The sequence below is a fragment of the Helianthus annuus genome, chromosome 15 (assembly GCF_002127325.2).
Source record: "Helianthus annuus cultivar XRQ/B chromosome 15, HanXRQr2.0-SUNRISE, whole genome shotgun sequence".
NCBI classification, from domain to species: domain Eukaryota; kingdom Viridiplantae; phylum Streptophyta; class Magnoliopsida; order Asterales; family Asteraceae; genus Helianthus; species Helianthus annuus.
The window spans coordinates 100,196,200-100,217,634 of record NC_035447.2 but is presented as its reverse complement, the minus strand read 5'-3'; the positions used below and the strand labels follow the sequence as shown (position 1 = coordinate 100,217,634).

The following is a 21,435-nucleotide window of genomic DNA, read 5'->3' as shown; positions in this document are numbered from 1 at the left end:
TTTAACATAATAAAATTTAAACGAGCTTGAGTCAATAAACGCCAATCAAGCTCAAACTTGAGCATCGTCCATTCCACAACTAAATTTTCATACACTTACAGCTCGACTTAACTCGACTTGTTTACAGACTTAAACTTAACTCTCTCAAAGACAACTAGAGTTGACTCTCCTACACACACAACTAAATTTTCATACACTTACAGCTCGACTCGACTCGACTCCTCGACTTCATTTGTTTACAGACTTAAACTTAACTCTCTCGTATATACACACACAACTACGTACATATATATACACACACACATATACCTCGTGTCAAGTATCCAGTCACCTGGGTTTCTTAACCAACAGGCAATCAATCAAACACACATATCATTCATCAACTCACTCACTTCCCCTAAATCCCCAATTCCGATGATCCGATTTCGAACTTTCCATCAACCCCTTTACTTCCTGACCCCAAATTAACCATACCCACATCTCCAATTCCAAAAATTCTGCTTCAAATAACCATGAATCATGAACCGATCATCACACCACAACAACCACCCCCTCAATCCTCCCTTGCACCCGGGTTTCGTTTCCACCCGACTGATGAAGAGCTTGTAAGGTATTATCTGAGGCGCAAAGTGTGTGGGAAGCCCTTTCGATTTCAATCGGTTTCGGAAATTGATGTTTATAAATCGGAGCCGTGGGAACTTGCCGGTAATTGTTGATCTTTTATGGGTTTGATTAAATTTTGTTTTTTTTTTTTTAATTTATTTAGTGGGATTGGTGAGTTGGTGAATTTAGGGGTTTAGGTTATGGAATTCTAACATGTTTGATCAATTGTAGTAAAAGATTGGTTATTGTTTGTTTTTGTGACACATTTTGCCTTTGACACGTTTGGCTCTCTAGCACAAGAAGCTATCCAATTCCTAACCAGGGCCAACGGTCAACAACAACAATTGTTTTGTCTTTAGTAGATTAGGGTTTGCAATTCAGAAAAGGGTGGCGGCGCAGCTTGTTGCCCGTCTAACTTCTGTTTTGATGTAACTTGACAAATATGAATGAAAAGTAATAGAAAGCAAATTTCATTTTTTTTTTTTTTTTTTTTTTTTTTTTTGTGAATAGAGTTAAAAAGGGTAAGTTTTTTTTTTTTATTCATTGTATTGTGACTTGAATTAGAAATTTGGGATGATTGATTTTTGATGAAAATTTGTTTAGAAATGGGTACTTTTCATAAGGAAATTAGGAGTTTTAATAGAAATAATAGAAGTCTAATTGGTTTGTTATGGTGTTTGGGGTGTATTAGAATTAGAAGCATCTTTATTTGGAAAATTAGAAGTTAATAGATATAATTTTTGACAACATTGTGTAAAAATGGATGAATTTTAAAGAAAAAGGGCGAATCTTGGAGCGACGGTAAGGTTGCTGCCATGTGACCTGTAGGTCATAGGTTCGAGTTGTGGAAACAATCCCTAGCAGAAATGTAGACCCAAGTTTGCCCGACACATGCGGGGTCCACTTGCCTGGGTGCCTATGTATTTGTGTTATTTACGGACTGGTTTCAGCGTAAAGATTGTGATACGTCTTGCATATGTAATATGTATGTTTACGACAAAGATGTTGATATCTGTTTTGTTATTTGTGGTTTTCTAGACTATTCTCAATTGAATTCAAGAGACCAAGAATGGTACTTCTTCAGTCCCGTAGATAAGAAGTACGGCAACGGTTCTCGGTTGAACCGTGCCACTGGTCGAGGCTATTGGAAAGCCACCGGGAAGGACCGATCCGTACACCATAAAGGCCAACCAATAGGGTCGAAAAAGACGTTGGTTTTCCATGTTGGTCGCGCCCCAGATGGAAAGCGCACCAATTGGGTCATGCATGAATATCGACTTTCTGATCAGGAATTGGAGGGAGCCCAAGTAGCACAGGTTTGAATCACACGCGATCGTTCGTACTTGTAACTATTTATGCGTACTGAAATATTAGACTGAAAGGAATTCTCGTTCTCGTTTCCGGGAGGAAAGGACGCGTTTGTGTTATGCAGAATCTTTGAAAAGAGGGGTTTAGGACCGCCGACGAAAGACCGTTACGCACCGTTTCTCGAGGAAGAATGGGAAGATGACAAGACCCTCTTTGTTCCAGGTGGAGAACCGGATGAGGATACGACTAACGCGGATGGAACTCAAAACGACATTGTACAGGTATTATAAACTTGTCCCATGCATGTAACGTACGTATTTTTACGATGAGTAAAGTTCACGGATGGTCCCTGTGGTTAACCAAAGTTTTGGATTTAGTCCCTAGCTTTTCAAAAGTACACGGATGGTCCCTGTGGTTTGCACTTTGTAACGTATTTAGTCCCCAACTTTAGCCAAAAGTACATGGATGGTCCATGTGGTTTGTACTGCATTTAGTCCCCAACATTTAGTGACTAAATGCGTTACAAAGTGCATACCATAGGGACCATCCATGTACTTTTGGCAAAAGTTGGGGACTAAATGCGTTACAAAGTGCAAACCACAGGGACCATCCGTGTAATTTTAAAAAGCTTGGGACTAAATAAAAATTTTTGGTTAACCACATTATTACCCCTTGTCATTAGGTTATTGAATTCACATTTTAGGTTTTACTTGTGGTGGCTTGTTTTACATCAAAAAGCAACGAAGGAACATGATCGTTACTCGGATAAGATCTTTTAGCTAATCTACATATGCAGTATAGTTATCATAATCTTTCCGTATCTGGGTGTTTGTTCTTTTGTTTCGTTTCATCATAAAGTTTAAATCTTTTACGTTTTTTATGATGAATTTCAGATGGGTACTCAAACAATCGATTTTGTGGGCAAAAGGGTAAGATCAGAAGATGAAAACGGTTTAAAATCTGAACCCGAGGTCGAACCTCTCTCTTTGCTTAACAAAAGGTTAAAACAAGCTGACCCGAGCTCCTCCAATGCAAACGGTTCGGACGACGAACCCGATGTCGAGACTCTCTCTTTGGTTAACAAAAGGTTCAAACAAGTTGACCCGAGCTCCTCCAATGCAAACGGTTCAGACGACGAACCCGATGTCGAGACTCTCTCTTTGGTTAACAAAAGGTTCAAACAAGTTGACCCGAGCTCCTCCAATGCAAACGGTTCAGACGACGAACCCGATGTCAAGACTCTTTCTTTGGTTAACAAAAGGTTCAAACAAGTTGACCCGAGCTCCTCCAATGCAAACGGTTCAGACGATTCGACGACAACTAGTCAAGATCCAAAAACAACCAACTTGTCATCCGCACTTGTTGATTTCCGTTTACCGGAGGCGATTGCAACCAAAGAAACTCATCCGATGACCATTTCATCACCGTCATTTGACGCTTCTACCCTTGAGAAATCCCTTCATCCGGTGTACCTGAAGTACATTAGCCAATTGGAGGCCAGGATCCGAAATGAGTCGATCGAGAAGGAGAACTTAAAGGTTGAAGTGATGCGGGCCCATGCTATGATCAACGTTCTCCACTCTCGCATTGGTGATTTGACCAAGGAGAATAACGAGTTGAAAAGTGGCGGTTAGGTAATTACTGGCCCATACTTGTGTTCATCAGTTGTGGACAACTGATAAACACAAGGTTTTGGGGAAAGAGATAACGTGGCTCTTTCCCAAGTATAGTTATGGGAGGTAATAGTTACAATAAAACCTTATGTCGAGACCTTTTTTGTTAGAAATTATGGAAGTGTTGAAGAGCTTGAATGGTCTAATCTAATCATGTTTAGAAAAAAAAATGTGTGCACCGTGTTTATGTTTTGCGCATGAGTCCTTAGTTTGGAGTTGCTATTATACCGGCTTGATGGTGCCATCAACGGCGATCATCATTAGGAGTTTGTTCTTCAACATCGATACCGATTGATTCATGGTCTTAGTATGTAGAAGGAACAAAAGCTGATATAATGGAAGGTCGGCGTAGTTCTTGAGAGAGAACAAAGAAGCAAGAGTAGCGGTTACAAAATAACGGACTGATACCTTTTATAGGAAAGTGGATAAATCGACATTATGTGCTTGCCACGTCGTTGTGCGGAGGTAAAAACGATCTATCAATGTAACGACATGTAGAACTAACAAGACGACTTCCACCTTATCAGATATCCCGTCGATCGAGACACACATTAGGTTGTGGTGTAACATGGGCTCAGTGTAACAAACCAAAAAAAAAAAAAAAAAATTAATGCTTTCTTAACATGAAAACAAAATCAAGAATCCATACACAAGTTTTATTTCTTAGTTAGGTCGTCGAGTATGTCGGGATATTTGCACCATGAAATGTACAGCCACCCGAACATAGGGTACAAACCCGATGTCATAAAGGAAAGAAACCAACTATTTACCAATGAGTGAGTAAACAAAACTATGTATGTTTTCCGTCATCAAAATGAGCGTTTTTCGACGACCGGAATGTTTCCAGAAACTTCGTCGCCATCTGGAACTCTTCCTTCTGCCTTGACTTGTCCCATTTGTGTTCCACTGCCAATATCTCAATCACGCGTGGCAATGCTTTGCTGGCAGCATCAGTGTCAAGAAAAGCAAGTCGGGATCTTCTAGCAATGAAATCTACTGCAGATTCACAGTACTCGTTCCGTGCACAGTATGCCACCTCAGCCTCAAGGTATGGGTACCCGTGAGCTAGCCGCTTGCCTAGAATTTCATTCTACATAAGCAATATTCGTTAGTAAAGACAATGAACCTTGAGATTCACTCGTTAAAAGCTGAGATCGAGCCGAGATTAAACGAGCTCGAGCCACAACTAAAGTTCAATCAATAAACAATCTTGAGGATCGCGAGCATATTATTTATATAAATAAAATACCTTTTAGAGTAAAGTACATGGATGGTCCCTGTGATTAACCAAAATTTTGGTTTTGGTCCCTAGCTTTTCAAAAGTACACCGATGGCCCCCTGTGGTTTGCATTTTGTAACGTATTTAGTCCCTAGCTAACAAATCTAACAGTTTTAACATTTCAAAGTTAGGGGCTAAATGCGTTACAAAGTGCAAACCACAGGGGGACCATCCATGTACTTTTGGCAAAAGTTGGGGACTAAATGCGTTACAAAATGCAAACCATAAGGACCATTCGTGTACTTTTAGAAAGCAAGGAAACTAGCATTGAGGTGTAGTAAATAATTACCATTTTTTATTATCTTTTGAACAAAAATATGTATTAAAAGATGTGAAACCTGCGCAATGGAAGCAACTTTTTCAGCCATGGTACCATAAGAGTGAGACAGATGCTTTGCTGCAGCGGTATCCATCTCTCCAGGGACTGGGGCTCCGTTTTGTACCTTCATGCGTACGTATTCTTGTGCGAGCACCGTGAAATATGCAGGATCCCAACCATCTCCACCCACAAGACATAACTTGGATGTCAAACTCTTATTTACTGGATTCAACTTTCCGGATTTGATAGCTGCATCCACTGCATCTTCAGCCATACTGAAAATATACGTTTGTGTTAGCACACAGTTGACACACACCACTGTGCCGAGTTAATTACTGTTTTCGTCTTTGTGGTTTGTCAAAAATCACTATTTCAGTCCATTAGTTTAAAAATTGCGATTTCAGTCCCTGTGGTTTCACTTTCGTAACCATTTCAATCCATTTATTCTGTTAAGTACAGGGACTGAAATGGTTACAAGGTGGACCGAAATGGTTACGAAAGTGAAACCACAGGGACTGAAATTGCAATTTTTAAACTAATGGACTGAAATAGTGATTTTTGACAAACCACGGGGACGAAAACAGTAATTAACTCCCACTTTGCCAAAAGTAGAGGTGCAAATCTCTGACATGACATGAACCTAATACAAAATTGTGGGCTTGGTCTAAACAGGTTCAAGTCGAACCCTCGATGCACATTTAATTACATGGGTTGTCTTCGGGTTGACTCGACAGGATTGCGAATAGAGGTGTAAACGAGCCAAGTCACTCGTGAGCTACTTAAGATCGGCTTGCTAAAAACTTGAATCAAGCCGAGCTCTAGCTTTTTATCGAGCTCGCGCCAAAACGAGCCTTTTGTTTATATAAGATTTATTATTAAATGTTAAATTATGATAAGAATGATTAAGTAACATTAAATTATAAAACATCAGGTTTTTTAGTTTAAACGTAACTATTTTGAAAATTGTAATTTTAGAGTATTAATTAATAGAAAATAAAACAAAACAATTTTTTTTTCCGGTTAAACGGGGTGTGTTCATATCAACCCGTGAAAATTTGTCAAGTTCAAGTTCACGTGTCTGACAGGATTTTTGGGTTCGTGGCATGTTCGGGTTCAACCCGTCATCTCACAAACACGATCCATTTAGCACACCTAAAACAAAACTTAACAACCATTGCACAATAACCGACCTTCTATACGTGGTCCACTTTCCACCAGTAATCGTGACCAAACCAGGGTACTCTTCACAAACAACATGGTCCCTCGAAATGCTCTCCGTGTTCTTTGCATTCGGGTCCATTGCCAGTGGCCGAATGCCACTCCATGCCGACAGAACATCCACGCGCCGTACCTTAACATTAAGATAATCACGGATCGCATCTAGAATAAACTCGATTTCATCCTCGTGTGGTTCTGGTAGCATGGTGATGCTGGTGCTGGAATCGGTTGTGCCAGCGACAGTTCTTCCTAACCACGGGAGCATGAAAATAACGCGCCCGTCTTTCGTTTTAGGGACAATTAAGCCCATTCCTTCTGGAGAGTAATAGTCGGGAAGCACGATATGTACACCACTGCTAGGACAGATCATTGGTTTTGCATCTTTATTAGCTAGTTTTCTTACGGAATCACAAAACGGCCCACCGGCGTTCACAACAACTTTTGCATATGTGTTGAACTCCTCGCCTGCATACTTTAAATACAAGACTTACAAAAAGTATTTGAACATAAAATATTAACGTCAAGATGAATGGCTCGGTACCGGTACGATACGTTAACCTGCAAACTCTTTTTAATATGATAATTAATTTTTAGGGAATTGGCCTGTAATAATCCCAACTAGACTTCATTGGCCATTGCCAGTCCAACCTTTAAATATTCCCCATGCCAGTCCCACCTTTCACCTATTTTTCCTCCACCTGTCCTCAGTTAAAAAAACTTAACGGAGTTAAGGTTTTTTCTGAATTACAGGCTGACGTTTTAGGGCTCAGAACGAGGATACGAGTCGAATGATGTAAAACTTACCTTGAAATTGTGCTCCAAACGACGAAAACGGTGCTTTAATTCGGGTGTTTAAACTTCCAATCAACAAAAATCAAGTTGTTTGGAGCACCGTTAATAAAGCAAGTTAAGATGTACACATTAGAAATACGCTTTGGGCCTCTTTTGATTGGTTCTACTGTTCTTTTTGAGTAGAGTACACAGATAGTCCATGTGGTTTATCAAAATTTTGGATTTGGTCCCTATCTTTCCAAAAGTACACGGATGGTCCCTGTGGCTTGCACTTTGTAACGCATTTAGTCCCCAACTTTGCCTAAAAGTACTTGGATGGTCCATGTGTTTGCACTTTGTAACGCATTTAGTCCCTAACTTCGACCTGCTGAAACCTTTAGATTTGTTAGCTGGGGACTAAAGGCGTTACAAAATGCAAACCACATGGACCCATCCGTGTACTTTTGAAAAGCTATGGACCAAATGAAAAATCTTGGTAAAGCACAGGGACCATCCGTGTACTTTTGAAAAGCTAGGGACTAAATCCAAAATCTTGGTAAACCATAGGGACCATTCGTGTACTTTACTCGTTCTTTTTTAGGCTACTTTTTCCGTTTGAACTGTTAAGATACAATACCCAAACCAACGATTAACACGTAATGATTTGAAACAATTAAATATAACCGTTGCTTTTTTTACCTGATAGGTTGTCACGTATTCGTGCACCCTTAATCCGTCCCGTACCCTCTTCCTTCAACAACGACACAACTTCCGCATGATTAAGTACAGCTGCACCAGCTAAAGCAGCAGTGCACGCTAAGCTAACGTTAACTCGCGAATCGTTCATCTGGCCGTCATAATAGACCACCGTTCCTTTCAAGCTTCTATCTTTACCCTTTTGTGCGAGCGTAGGGAAGAGTTCGGAAGATTCTTGTGCGGAATAATACCTAGAAAGATGCAGTAAATGCCGTCCCGCCACCAGATCGTACATTTTCAGACCCACCCAATAGTAAACCGTCTCGAACCAACCGTAACATGGTGTCATGCAAGGTAAAGCATGACAGAGGTGCGGTGCGTTATCTATAAACTGTTTACGCTCCTCCAGGGCGTGAAAAACCAACCTTAGTTGCCCGTAATCTAAATTGAAGACGGCTTTCTCCAAGTACCGAACACCTGAAAAGAGTGAAAGTAAATAAGTACGAAAGCTTAACATTTATTGATAATAAGGGTGGTGAATCTAAGGTATTCGCATCAATAGCAATCTTTCTCCTAAAACTTCCTTGTTCGGTCGTTCCTTATATCCTCGTGGTTCTTGTTTTCTCGTAAAATAGTTATGCGTCTTTGAATATCTGATATGAAAATTATTTCAAAACAAGGTTGAACTCGTCACCTTGGTTTTGAAAAGCGCGTAACTACGTAAGGCGTGAGGCACTCGAGGAGTCGAGGGTCAAAATTAAGGTATGCAGGTAACTGATAGTCTGATACGTCAAAACAACTAAAGGGATAAATAAAATATGAACGGTTTACTTGATAAAAAGGCTGACATGTAAAACAAACGAGAGAAATGCAGCTTCTAGTTGTACATTAAACTTATTTAATCGTACATAGAGCAGCACCTCCCATACGTGAACGTCTCGCCCATAGTTGTCAATAGCGAGCGTAGCGATCGCTACAACTCGCTATTAGGGGTGGAACGAGCGACGATTTTTTTTGTTTTTGTTTTTTTTTTAATCGACCATGAAAGCTCTTATTGATAAACATCCTGTGGTGCCACCCCCATCACTGCCTTCCAACCCTATTGTCCAACCCACTATTATTGCAGCAGAGGATTGTGTGCTTAAATGTATCCAATCCTTCCCTAGAGGGACATCTTGTGGCAGAGATGGGATGCGGGCCCAACACTTGTTGGACGCTATTGGTTGTGAGGGTTCAGTAAGTTCCTCGGGTCTGCTCACAGCTATTACTGGAGTCGTCAACCTATGGCTTGAGGGGCTTTGCCCTAAGGTGTTGGCCGAGTTTGTGGCCTCAGCCCCCCTCACCCCCTTATTGAAACCTGATAATGGTATTAGGCCTATCGCCGTGGGGGGCATCTGGCGTAGGTTGGTCTCTAAGGTGGCTATGAAGAAGGTTGTGAAGGAAATGGCCCAGTATTTGGGGGATTTTCAATTCGGGGTTGGTACACCAAATGGGGCGGAGGCGGTGCTTCATAGTGCGAACAGGTTCCTGAGCTCTTTTCATGAGGATGGGTCCATGGCCTTGCTTACGGTAGATTTCACCAATGCTTTCAACATGGTTGACCGCTCAGCGTTCCTCCAACAGGTCCACCAGCATTGCCCATCTATCTATCGGTGGGTCCAGTTTCTGTACGCCCAACCCGCTAGGTTATATGTTGGCAGCGAGTGTTTTGGGGCTACCACTGGAGTGCAACAAGGTGATCCCTTGGGGCCCCTTCTCTTTGCCCTAGCCTTACACCCCCTTGTTCTCCGTGTCCAGGAGCACTGTAACCTCCCCTTTCATGCTTGGTTTTTAGATGATGGCACGATTATAGGTAATGCAGTGGAAGTTGCTAAAGCCTTGGACATCATCAACACGGAGGGACCATCCCTAGGGCTCCATCTCAATATTAAGAAAACGGAAGTGTACTGGCCATCGTGTGACGGTCTCAAGGTTCAAGACGACCTTTTCCCGAGAGGGATAGGTAGACCTGAGAGGGGGGTTAAGCTCCTTGGGGGGGCGGTTAGCCGAGATTCTGTTTTTATCGGGGAATTAGCAGGGCGGCGGGCATTGACAGCGGTTGACCTTATGAAACTCTTGCCCTGCCTTCAGGACCCCCAGTGCGAGCTTCTTCTTTTAAGGTCATGTATGGGGGTAGCTAAGTTACTGTTTGGGCTGCGGACCTGCCAACCCCACTTGATGGCAAATGCGGTAACCTGTTTTGACGATGGTCTTCGAGAGGCTATCGAAGACATTGTTGTTTGCGGGGGGTCCTACTTCGGTGACCTTCAGTGGCGGTTAGCATCTTTGCCGATGCGTCTGGGTGGTTTGGGCCTCCTCTCAGCTCGGGATGTTGGAGTTTATGCTTTTGTGGCGTCTAGAGCTCAGTCGTGTGTATTGCAAGACCATATCCTTCGGAACAGTGGGGTTGTTAAGCTTGACGTAGACTACCAACAAGCCCTTGAGTACTTAAGTGTCTCTCTTCCAGACTTTGATATTGGCGGTTTCTCTAATATGGACACCGCCCCCTCAAAGCCACAAAAAACTTTGGCGAATGCCCTATTTGACAAAATCGCTCGGAGTCTGGGAGAAGCATTTGATTTGTCTCCCCGCCAGAAGGCGGTGATTGAGTGCTTGAAAGGCCCCCATGCGCAAGACTTTTTGACTGTTATCCCGATCGAGGGGCTGGGGCAATGCATGTCGGCTGTTGAGTATAGGGCTATCCTCAAATACCGACTGATGATCCCTATGTATCCAGAAGACGAAACCTGCCCAATCTGCCATAAAGCCTGCATGGATAAATACGGGGAGCATGCTGTTCATTGTAAGGAGCTCCCTGGGTTCAAATATCGGCATGACTGGGTGAGGGATGTTTTAGGGGACATCTTGAGGAGAGCGGGGATTTCTGCCAAGAAGGAGGCCCCTGTGAATTTCCTTACAGATCCCATGGAAGGGAGATCTGCATTGAGACCAGCAGATCTGCTCGTCTTTGGCTGGGCTGGAGGGAAACATGCTTGTGTGGATCTCACAGGAGTCTCCCCCTTAGCTGGTTTAAGGGAAAGCGGGTTTGTAGCAGGACAAGCTATAAGGAAAGCGGAATCAAAAAAAGTGGATAAACACGCTAAAGCCTGTGCTGATAACCAACATGCATTTGTCCCCTTCGCCTTCGACACCTTTGGCTCCCTAGCTCCAGAAGCTATCCGTTTGTTGACTAGGGTCCAAAAGGTTGCCCACAGCAGTTGCTCATCAACAGGGGGGCAGGGGTTTGTCTTTAATAGGCTAGGGTTTGCTATTCAGAAAGGGGTAGCGGCGCAGCTTGTTGCTCGCTTACCTGCGTTATTGATGTAACTCAGCCAGTTCATATATATAATTAACATCTTTTCCCCTTTAATATAAATAGCAATTTAATATAGCTATAAAATAACTGGATTTTAGGCTTTTGTTAAATATACATGTAAAATAACATATATACCAAGGTATTTTGATATAATATACATAAAAAAAATTTTAAATTTTTTTTCTAGGGTATCGCTATTTATTAAATAGCCGCCCGCTATTTATCGCTATTCGCTATGTAGCATATAGGTGCCTTATTACTATTTGTCGCTATTCGTCATTACTAACTATGGTCTCGCCTCACGTCCCAGTTTTCGAGACCTGTACACCTTCGAGCGACTCACGCTTTTTAAAACCAAGATTGTCATGAAAGTCCCGAATTTTAAAATCCCCTTTTCATCTAAACAAAATAAACTTACCACATTCTAGTACAATTCTAAAAAACTTCCACAATAAATCAACCTATGACCATGTGATCCAAAATCCATACATAATAATAGACTAAAATAAACAAATTACATTTCTCTCAACAATAGAGTTAACTGCCATTTCCGTCCTCAATATTTTTGAAACGTGCCACTTCAATCCAAAAAGATAACGCCCTGCGCCAGTTCCGTCCTCAACATTTTTAACGGGCGTACCGAACTCCACCAAACCAAGGGACGAAAATGACAGTTAACTTCAATTACACAATTTCCTAATACACATTTACGCGATCAAAAGCCGGTCCTAAGAATTCAAGTACCATGTACATTAACGTTATAGCAATAAACATAAGAGATAACGTAACACGTACCTCCATGAATAAGCTTGGTGGACCGTGACGACGTACCCGAAGAAAAATCCTGACGTTCAACAAGGCCAACACGCAACCCTCTAGTAACGGCATCAAGAGCCACACCGCAGCCGGTGGCACCACCGCCAACGACAAGAATATCAAGCGGATCATCAACACTAGCGGCGGCTAATGACGAATACTGTGCGGCACGTGAGGGTACCACCGCTGTAGGGTCGGTGATCTTTTTTCGTAATGTTTCTAGCGGTGGACCGCCACCACGGTCGGTTAAGGATATGGGTGTGTTACGTTGGGATGTGTAGGAGGTGACGGCGGCGATGGAGAGTGCTCCGGCGGTGACGGTTGTTACGGTGCGAGACCGGAAAAATGTCCCCATGGTTTTCTTGTGATTAAAAAATTTACAGAGAGAGAGAGAGAGAGAGAGACAGAGAGAGAGAGGAGGGTGACGAAGGAGAAAATGGAACCGATAATTAAGAGGACCGAGGAAAGCACGAGTTTGGATGGGTATCACTAAATGTTTTTTTATATGTTTTGTGTTTATTAAATTGGAAACTATTAGGTGGGGTCAGCGGGTTTGGATGACGGGTCAAAATGAGTAGGGGTGTGTATGGTTTGGTTTGATTCGGTTCGGTTATTAGACTATAGGATGTGTAGGGGCTTGGGTTGGGGGCATTGCTCGACACGTGGCAGATGTAGGCTCCACCAGTCCACACCCAAAACAGTGAGGTGTGGAAGTAGCGTGGCCAAGGGGCTAGCCAAACGGTCATCAACAACCAGCCAACCATTGCCAAACATGTTACCCCAGGCCAGCGCCCCACGCCAAGCGGGCAACGCCCACCAAAACGCTAACCCGGGGTGGAACACCCGGCGTTGAAGGGCCATCAACGCCCAAAAGTCACGCCCACACCCAGCGGTCTTAGCACTTACCATATTCTTAACCGAAGTCATCGGTTAATTGGTTCGACTAATTAGGTTAATTTGTCGGTTTTCGGTTCGGATCAGTTAATTTTGGTTAATAACCAAATCAAACAAAAGCTAAAAATTTTGCTTAGAAATACATGTAATGGAGGTATAAATACAAGAAATAGATGTATAAATACATGAAATGAAGGATAAAATGAAAGTATAAAACATGAAATGAAAGTACAAAACATGAAATGGAGGTATAAAAGCTAGAAATATATGAAAATATAAATGGTTCGTTTTGGTTCGGTTAGTTTCGGTTAACTGATGGTACAAAAAATAGCCAATAACTAACTTTTGGTTAACTTCGGTTTGGTTTCGTCGGTTTTCGATTTGGTTTTGGTTAACGGTTCGGTTATTGATGATTGAGGTTTTGTGGTGTGGTGTGGTGGTGGGGACGACAAGGTGTTGGTCGGCAGTGGGCACCGAGATGTGCAAGGGTTGTTGTAGCCGTTGTGGAGATGGAATGGCTACACTTTGTCTTGTCACAAATGAGGATTAAGCCTCTATATACATAGAGGTATATGGGCTAAGATGTTTATTGGCAACTATATGTTTGTCCCAAACATGTTGGACCAGTCCAGTTAGGGGTAGCCTTTACACCAGCTTAATTCATACTTTTGATTTGAATTTAACAACTAATTTAAAAAAGAATTAATAGTAACAATAAGCTATCTATATGAAGATTTGAAAAGAAAAAACATTTCTAAGATTAAAGACTTGAAATGATCTTCACAGCCTGTCTGACAAAGAAAAATGAATAAAAATAAATCATATCAGGTAAGCAAAAACAATTAACTGAAATTATTATAACCGAACTAAGGGGTTGTTTGGCAAGATTTTAATAGTTAAGTGCTAAACCAGTAAGAGGTCTGAACCATTAAGTGCTGAATCAGTAAGAGGTCTGAACCATTAAGAGCTAGTATAAAGCTTAACCGTTCAGAGGCAAATGTCTGATCAATTCAGATTAGAGGTCTTAACCATTCAGACTCGGTATAATGCTTAACCATTCAGAGGCAATTGTCTGAACAATTCAGATATCTACTCATGAGACAAACAATCTGAACCATTAAATGCTGAACCAGTAAAAGGTCTGAACCATTAAGGATCTCATTAAGAGTAAACAAACAGCCTCTAAAATTGTTTACTTAAACTAATAAATGATGCTTCGATGTACTCCGTATTAAACCGAAAACTACAGTGTAGGGTTTTGGTTATGGTTTGTTCCCAACCCACAACAAACTTGTTTTATAATGTTTTTATTAGAATTATGCCTCAAACACATTATGTGGGCTAACTGTTTTAGGCCGAAACTAGGAAGTGGTTAACATATACTTTGGACCAAAATTTTGGGGCCAAATTTATTATTTTGGGTCAATTTTCAGACTTAAACATTGCAAGCCAAAATGTAAAACTTGAAATCGACCAATAACCTAACTGAACTCATAAGTTTAAAACCGAACAATCCAAGTTTTGGTATTGGTTCTCTTTAAACCCAAAATTGACCCATGCATACCCCCTAAGTCTAGACCAGTAACGAAAACTAGAAAAGTGGCGGTTTACGACGATGACAACTGGAACAGGAGCAACAACAGATGGTGGCTAGTTAAGGGAAAAGATCTAGCTGGCCACCCGCCTGGAGGTGGTTTGGCGGCAGACTGAAAGTAACGCTAATAGAGGGTTTCTTGACACAGTGTGGTGGGAGTAAGATCCCGCAAGGCTTCTAAGAAGCCTATTAGCTTTAGACGTCAATTTACATCTCTGTTCTAATCTACGAATTTCTCAAAAAAGGTTCTCGTTCGGAGCTAGGGTGTTGTGAGTGCCGATGATGGAGTATTTAAATTCCGAGAATATCAATTTCAACAAACTCGCTAACACCATATTAACTTATACATAAACGACCAAATCCAAGCTTTCCTGGTTCTGACACACTTGTCAACAATTGTGCTCCATCCTAGTTATGGATTTCGTCGATAATGATTGCCGAAGGCATTTTATATTAGATTTCTTTTTTCCCTTTTTTTTTTGCTTTTTTGTGGATTTCGTGGTGAAAACCAACGGATTTATGCCCGCATTGATGTTCTACGAGTGATACTTCTTTGTGTAGTAATGAAAGATGTGGCATATATGGGGAATAATGTGACATTCGAAAATGGTGGAACATGTTTGGGGATCAATAAAACATACTTGGGAGTAGACATCTTGATACCCTAGCGAAATCAAATTTCGATTCATGCCTTTATTGACCCACCACCTCATCTATGACCATGTCAATGGGAGGACCTAGTAAATAGGGTGTGGTGTCAACTGACCTAACGATTTTTTTATATGTAGATATCTAAAGTATATTACATACTTTCGACCAACCTTTAAGAGTTTTTGAACGTAACTCATTAGATTTTTAAATTACTTAGATAAAATCAGTCTATGCATATTGCTTTTGTAAACAACAAAATGAAAAGGAAAAAGAGGTCAGTGTTAAATTTGATTAAAAAGTTCAGTTTTTCTTAAAAATGGTTATTAAACGATGCAACATTTTCATTACCTGTTGGGAATCAGACATTAATGCAACGGAAGATTGGGACTTAGTTGCATCCATATTCATGGTGAGATCGAATTGGATGCGCAGAATGATAATATGAATGCAGAAGGTTCAAAGGAAACAAGTGGACAATTCGTATGAAACTGAATGTGTCTTGATACCGGAAGTTATTGCCGGGAATCAAGATTATATACATCATCATTTTGGCGGTTGATAATGGCAGGAATAACTGCCTTACAGTTTGAATTATACCCGCTTATCGTTCTTACATAAGTTATCATAATACAGAATAATGTACATGTTCTAATACTTATACATAATAAACATAATAAAGTTTAAATAAAATCTCTAACATAACCCCCTTAAACTTAATTATGTTTCCTAGCATGCTGCATGACACTCCTGTTTGCTTCTTCAACGACCTTCCTCGCATGATTGAAATCAAAGCGCCTCCGTTTCTTTTGCAGGTTCCAGGTACCCTCCCATTCGTTTCCGGCATAGAGAGCATAATGGTCTAAAGCAGCCTCATCTTGAGCATCATCAGCACTTTTACTCCTTTCATGGCAGCCGAATGAAGATCTTTCTCCTTCTTTCACCACCTCCTTGTCAAATACCTTCTCTTGAACCGCCTTGAACCTATAATAATATACCAAGACATCGAGGTACATTGCATAGATAATTCTCATGTATTCACCGTCATGGTAATCATATCCCGTATCTTTAGCAATCACCGGCCATAAGTTTTCAATAGTAACACTCCGATAGCCACCATTTCGTTCCACTAACACGTATAACCCCAGCAAATCAACCTTTCTATTATTCGGTGCAAATGGAGGAACCAGCCTTGAAGAGATTCCCATTTTGACGTTTAAGAACCACGTCACCATCTCCTCAAACTTTGCCTCCAAATCATGTTTGTATTTGAATACAAACTGTCACACCTCCAAAATACCACTTGCGGAAACACCGCAGGACGTGTGACGTACCAGGATCTAGCCACCAATCACATTGAACTCATAACTATATATAAATAAAACTTTCATTCATTAAGATAAAGTGTTACAAAACGTTAAGTGTAATTCATCGTATACTGCGGAAGCATAAATCATTTGTTAAGTGTTTCATAAACCACATGTACAAAACCGTTAGACTTGTCTTGCGATTCCATGTATCTCAACCCATGACCACTCCAGCATCCCAGACAGCAAGTTCCAAATGATATAAACCTATAGACCTGCAAGCATGCAGACAAGTGTGTCAGACGACGCTGGTGAGTTCAAAGTTTTGTTAACGTGTTTAGTTACCAGATATGAGTATAAAACATTTCAGTGATTTGATGTTGTTATTAACTCGATTACCGCAGATGGCTCCAGATTAGTTGCCCAACCCCAATGCTCTATCATACATTGGTCAAGTGGTTAAGGTAATTAGTTCACGACCGTCCTCCCCGGTACAGTGTGAGGGTGCCAAACCTAATAGCGCTATCAACTAATAACCCCGTTGCCTCCCCGGCAACCAATCGGTATATGATGGGACTTAATGATAGAAATGAGTGTAATAACCAACATCCCAATAACCCGACATTCCTCCCCGGAACGTTTACCAGATGTCCCTCCCCGGGACGCATGCTTGGAAAAAGAGAAGTGAACTCACCTTAGATTTGCTCGGTATGTTACGTTACATTACCCGTTCCCAGTTGGTCAACCAAACCCTATCGTGGTTACCAATCAACATCAGTCACATAATCAACAAGTCACGTATTTGTACACAGTAAGTCACGTATTCCTACACAGTTTGCATTTATCACAAGGTCACCGTATATCATGTGTCAAGTACCCAGTTCCATACATGTTCATATCTCATGTGAATATCTCATAACAACCTACAACAGATGGGTGTTTCTAACTACACAAGTTACAATGAGGATCCTTATTCTTAACCAACATTATCCATCAACATCAGTTTCATGATTACTCACGTCATTACTTTCACCCAGTTTACATCTCTTGCAAGATCACAGTATATCAGGTAGCAAATGCACATTTCTATCACACGTTCACATCTCATGTGAATGTTACAAAGTATCACATAACATAACAGGTGAGTTTGCTATACACACTAATCAACCCAAGTTTCTTATTCTCATTGCCATGCAACAAGGATCATAAACACACACAAGTATTCATCATCATCAACATCACAGGCACCTACTGTTCAACACATTTACTTACACGACGAAACACCCCATGTTTCGTCGAGATGAGGGGTAACGAAACACCCCATGTTTCGTCGAGAATATGGGTGACGAAACACCCCATGTTTCGTCAAGGATATGGGTGACGAAACACCCCATGTTTCGTCAAGGACCAGATCCATGGTGAAACGAGTTTTTCGTCACAATCCCCAAACAGACAGTTACAGTTCTCAATTGGTTCCTATGCAACCCTAATCGTCTGTTCATCAGCCTAGCACAAAGTCAATAGCATGCTTTCTGGATTCAAACAACATAACCCTAGATAACGTCAACATTAACCGTTAATCGAATTAGTGAATATCACATCGTGCATGTCATCAAACAATATCATATTCATGAACCCTAAATCATCAACATAATACAATCGGTTTCATACCAAACGCACACAGATACCCATGGTCAATAATCAATATGTTAATGAATCAATCATGCTCAATTAGTTTGCAAACAATACTCGAACTCATGCTTATTCTTACGCATACACATACACTTAACACATCACACATAACTAGATCAATCAAAAAAATAATAATAACACACAAACCGATTGCTAGGTTGAGGAAAAGCTGATTACTTCAAAGGAGAGGGCTTCGAGAGACCAAGAGAAGGGCTGTCGTCGTTCATGGGTGGGGGAAATGAGGCTTTAGGGTTTGTGTTTGCGTTCCATGATTACAAGGGTTATGTAAACACATAACAATAATGTTTGGGCCGTAAACCTCCCTGGGCCGATATCCTTATTGACGAAAGACTACCTCCCTGGGCCGAGGTCCTTGTTGACGAAAGACCTCTTTCGCTGTGTAAGGTGATGACGAAAGATCTATGTTTCGTCGAGTAGAGTTTATGACGGAGAATCTTAGTTATGAAACATACACCAAAACAACCACACAAACAATGCAATAAACATTTAACATTAATCAATTTATCAAGGTAGAGTTGTGAAACAGATAATTGCGTAGAGGCAAGACCTTGAAAGCTCGGGTTGTCACACAAACTCCCTATCATCTATCATGTCAAGTAAGGATTTGCAATCGGCGAAATTGTGGAACTCCATGGCTTTGATAATCATCAAACTCCAATCCGTTTCTTGTGATGACAGATTCAATTCTTCGAAATAGGAGTTAAGATATCTTTCTTTGAATTCATCATCCACTGTGCTCACATCAAGAATTCCCTGTTTTTCTTTTAGTCCGATTTCCTCTTCCTTTGTCAAGCCGTTCATGTCATTCACGGAATTAATAACCGGTGTTGAGAACATTGGAAAAATTTTGCAAGTATCACCTGACTTGTTAACGGTGTAACCTTGCAACGTTAATTGGTCCAAACTCAACACGTTCCGGTCTAATTCCGGATAGTAGAATACACTTTGTATTCTCATTGTCTCATTGCTTGATTTTATTTCTACCGCCCGAACCCTTCGAGTAAATAAGAAGTTGTTTTCCCCAGATCTTGTTTTAACCCCAACTATGTGTTTAATACGTTTAAACACATTCATATTTCCAGCAATATGATGGGAAAATACAGAACTTACGTACCAGATGTCGCCCCATTGGCCTCCTTCGGTACCGACAACAATCATCTCTTGATGATCATCGATCACTCTTTCTTGTTTCTGTATTCCTACGTTCACTGCCCGATGAATCAGTTGGGTCGCTTCGTCGTTTTCTTTTGCCTTACAAGAGTATATATGGTGCCCTGGTTGATGACAATAATAGCAAAGTCTCACTCGAGGAATTCGTTTCTCTTTATCGTTCTTTTTGTCAATGCAGTGTTCACATGGCAACATGGTTGATGTTGATTTGATTTCTGTCTTCCTTCCCAACGGTGCTCTGATACCACTATGTTGGGAATCAGACATTAATGCAGCGGAAGATTGGGACTTGGTTGCATCCATATTCATGGTGAGATCGAATTGGATGTGCAGAATGATAATATGAATGCAGAAGGTTCAAAGGAAACAAGTGGACAATTCGTATGAAACTGAATGTGTCTTGATACCGGAAGTTATTGGCGGGAATCAAGAATATATACATCATCATTTTGCGGTTGATAATGACGGGAATAACTGCCTTGCAGTTTGAATTATACCCGCTTATCTAACCCGCTTATCGTTCTTACATAAGTTATCATAATACCAAATAATGTACATGTTCTAATACTTATACATAATAAACATAATAAAGTTTAAATAAAATCTCTAACAGAACCCCCTTAAACTTAATTATGTTTCCTAGCATGCTGCATGACACTCATGTTTGCTTCTTCAACGACCTTCCTCGCATGATTGAAATCAAAGCGCCTCCGTTTCTTTTGCAGGTTCCAGGTACCCTCCCATTCGTTTCCGGCATAGAGAGAATAGTTTGACTGGGTTTGACTGGCCAATGAGAAAATAGTTTGTTTTTTTTTTGTTTAATGATTGGAAGAGGCATTATCAGGCATTATTCCCACTACGCCACTTTTGCAATAACGCCCCATGTTGACTGGACTGCCATGTGTCGAATAATGCCCCATGGTGGGGGCATTATTTTGTTTAACCACTAATAAACAAAAATCTTTTTGTACACGTGTCACTCTCTGGTGCCTCCTCCCTTTTAATAATAGTACTAGGTTAGAACCCCGTGTATTACACGGGTTGAGTAAATGTAATTTTATATGTTAAATAATAAAAAAAGTTATATCTTTGAGAACCCCGTGTATGTATTGTACGGGTTGAGTAAATTTAATTTTATATATTAAATAATGAAAAAAGTTACATTTTTAAGAACCTCATGTGTTATATGGGTTGAGCACATGTAATTTTATATACCAAACAATAAAAAGTTATATCTTTATAAACCCTATTTATTATATGGATTGAATAAATCCAATTTTATATACTACATAATAAAAAAGTGATATTTTTTAAAAACCTCGTGTATTACACGAGTTGCATAAATGTAATTTTGTGTAGTAACATCTTTAAAAAAACTAACGGATCTATACTCGATATACGATTGATGGGGTGATTGCGGTGACGGTTCTTATAAATGTCACGTAAACATAGTGATTACCGTATTTGAGTTGAGAAATGAACACGGAAATAAAAGTATAGAACCAATAAATATTGATTAATATTTTTGTTTAGCCCTTATAAACATTTTTTAAATAGATTCTGTCCTTAACTACTTTAGTTTAATAAAATAAATAAATCATTTACATTTTATTAATTTATATCGAAGGGATTAGTCCAAGCGTCATGTGATGTGTTAACCATATGAAAACGCACGTTTTGACGTATCCGATTGAACTCAATATATCCTATAGTTGCATTGCGATTGCATCAAAACGTAACGTAAATCTAATTTATATCGTACAATCATAACGTATTATATGCGACCCGACTAACTCGAATTTATATCGTCAAGGCAAAAACTCTTGAGAGGGTTAAAGTGACATTTACAAAGTTTATAAAAAGTTAAGTGGTTAAAGATTGCATTTTCTGAACTTAAGGGCTAAGAAAGAGTAAAAATAAAATTTATATTACGGATTGAACAAATGTAATTATATAGACCAAATAATAAAAAAAGTTATATTAAATAAATTAAATGAAATTATACCAAATAATAAAAAAGTTATATCTTTAAAAAACGTGTATTACACGGGTTGAATAAATGTAATATTAT

The 21,435-nt window shown here is 40.3% G+C and overlaps 2 protein-coding genes across 2 annotated transcripts; one reads left to right on the top strand and one right to left on the bottom strand.

The window, feature by feature from the left end:
• The first annotated feature begins 312 nt into the window (after positions 1–312).
• LOC110922753 (NAC domain containing protein 50) lies at positions 313–3,777 on the top strand. Its single transcript, XM_022166965.2, has 4 exons — positions 313–705; positions 1,642–1,919; positions 2,016–2,192; positions 2,805–3,777. The coding sequence occupies exons 1-4, from the start codon at positions 513–515 to the stop codon at positions 3,543–3,545; spliced, it is 1,389 nt and encodes a 462-aa protein (XP_022022657.1). The 5' UTR covers positions 313–512; the 3' UTR covers positions 3,546–3,777.
• A 403-nt stretch (positions 3,778–4,180) lies between these two features.
• LOC110922752 (glycerol-3-phosphate dehydrogenase SDP6, mitochondrial) lies at positions 4,181–12,504 on the bottom strand. The gene is made up of 5 exons (XM_022166964.2): positions 12,018–12,504; positions 7,871–8,344; positions 6,373–6,865; positions 5,202–5,457; positions 4,181–4,674 (listed from the first exon to the last, which is right to left on the bottom strand). Exons 1-5 carry the CDS (start codon positions 12,391–12,393, stop codon positions 4,375–4,377), a joined length of 1,899 nt encoding a protein of 632 aa, XP_022022656.1. The 5' UTR covers positions 12,394–12,504; the 3' UTR covers positions 4,181–4,374.
• Between the last annotated feature and the right edge of the window lie 8,931 nt (positions 12,505–21,435).

Bases quoted from the DNA above. Each gene is read 5' to 3' on its own strand.
- LOC110922753 (XM_022166965.2), top strand. From the start codon at position 513: ATGAATCATGAACCGATCATCACACCACAACAACCACCCCCTCAATCC. The intron at 1,920-2,015 runs GTTTGAATCACA...CCGGGAGGAAAG, and splicing joins AGGGAGCCCAAGTAGCACAG to GACGCGTTTGTGTTATGCAG. The intron at 2,193-2,804 runs GTATTATAAACT...GATGAATTTCAG, and splicing joins CTCAAAACGACATTGTACAG to ATGGGTACTCAAACAATCGA.
- LOC110922752 (XM_022166964.2), bottom strand. From the start codon at position 12,393: ATGGGGACATTTTTCCGGTCTCGCACCGTAACAACCGTCACCGCCGGA. The intron at 5,458-6,372 runs GTCGGTTATTGT...GTATATTTTCAG, and splicing joins AAGTGGACCACGTATAGAAG to TATGGCTGAAGATGCAGTGG. The intron at 4,675-5,201 runs GTTTCACATCTT...TTGCTTATGTAG, and splicing joins AAGTTGCTTCCATTGCGCAG to AATGAAATTCTAGGCAAGCG.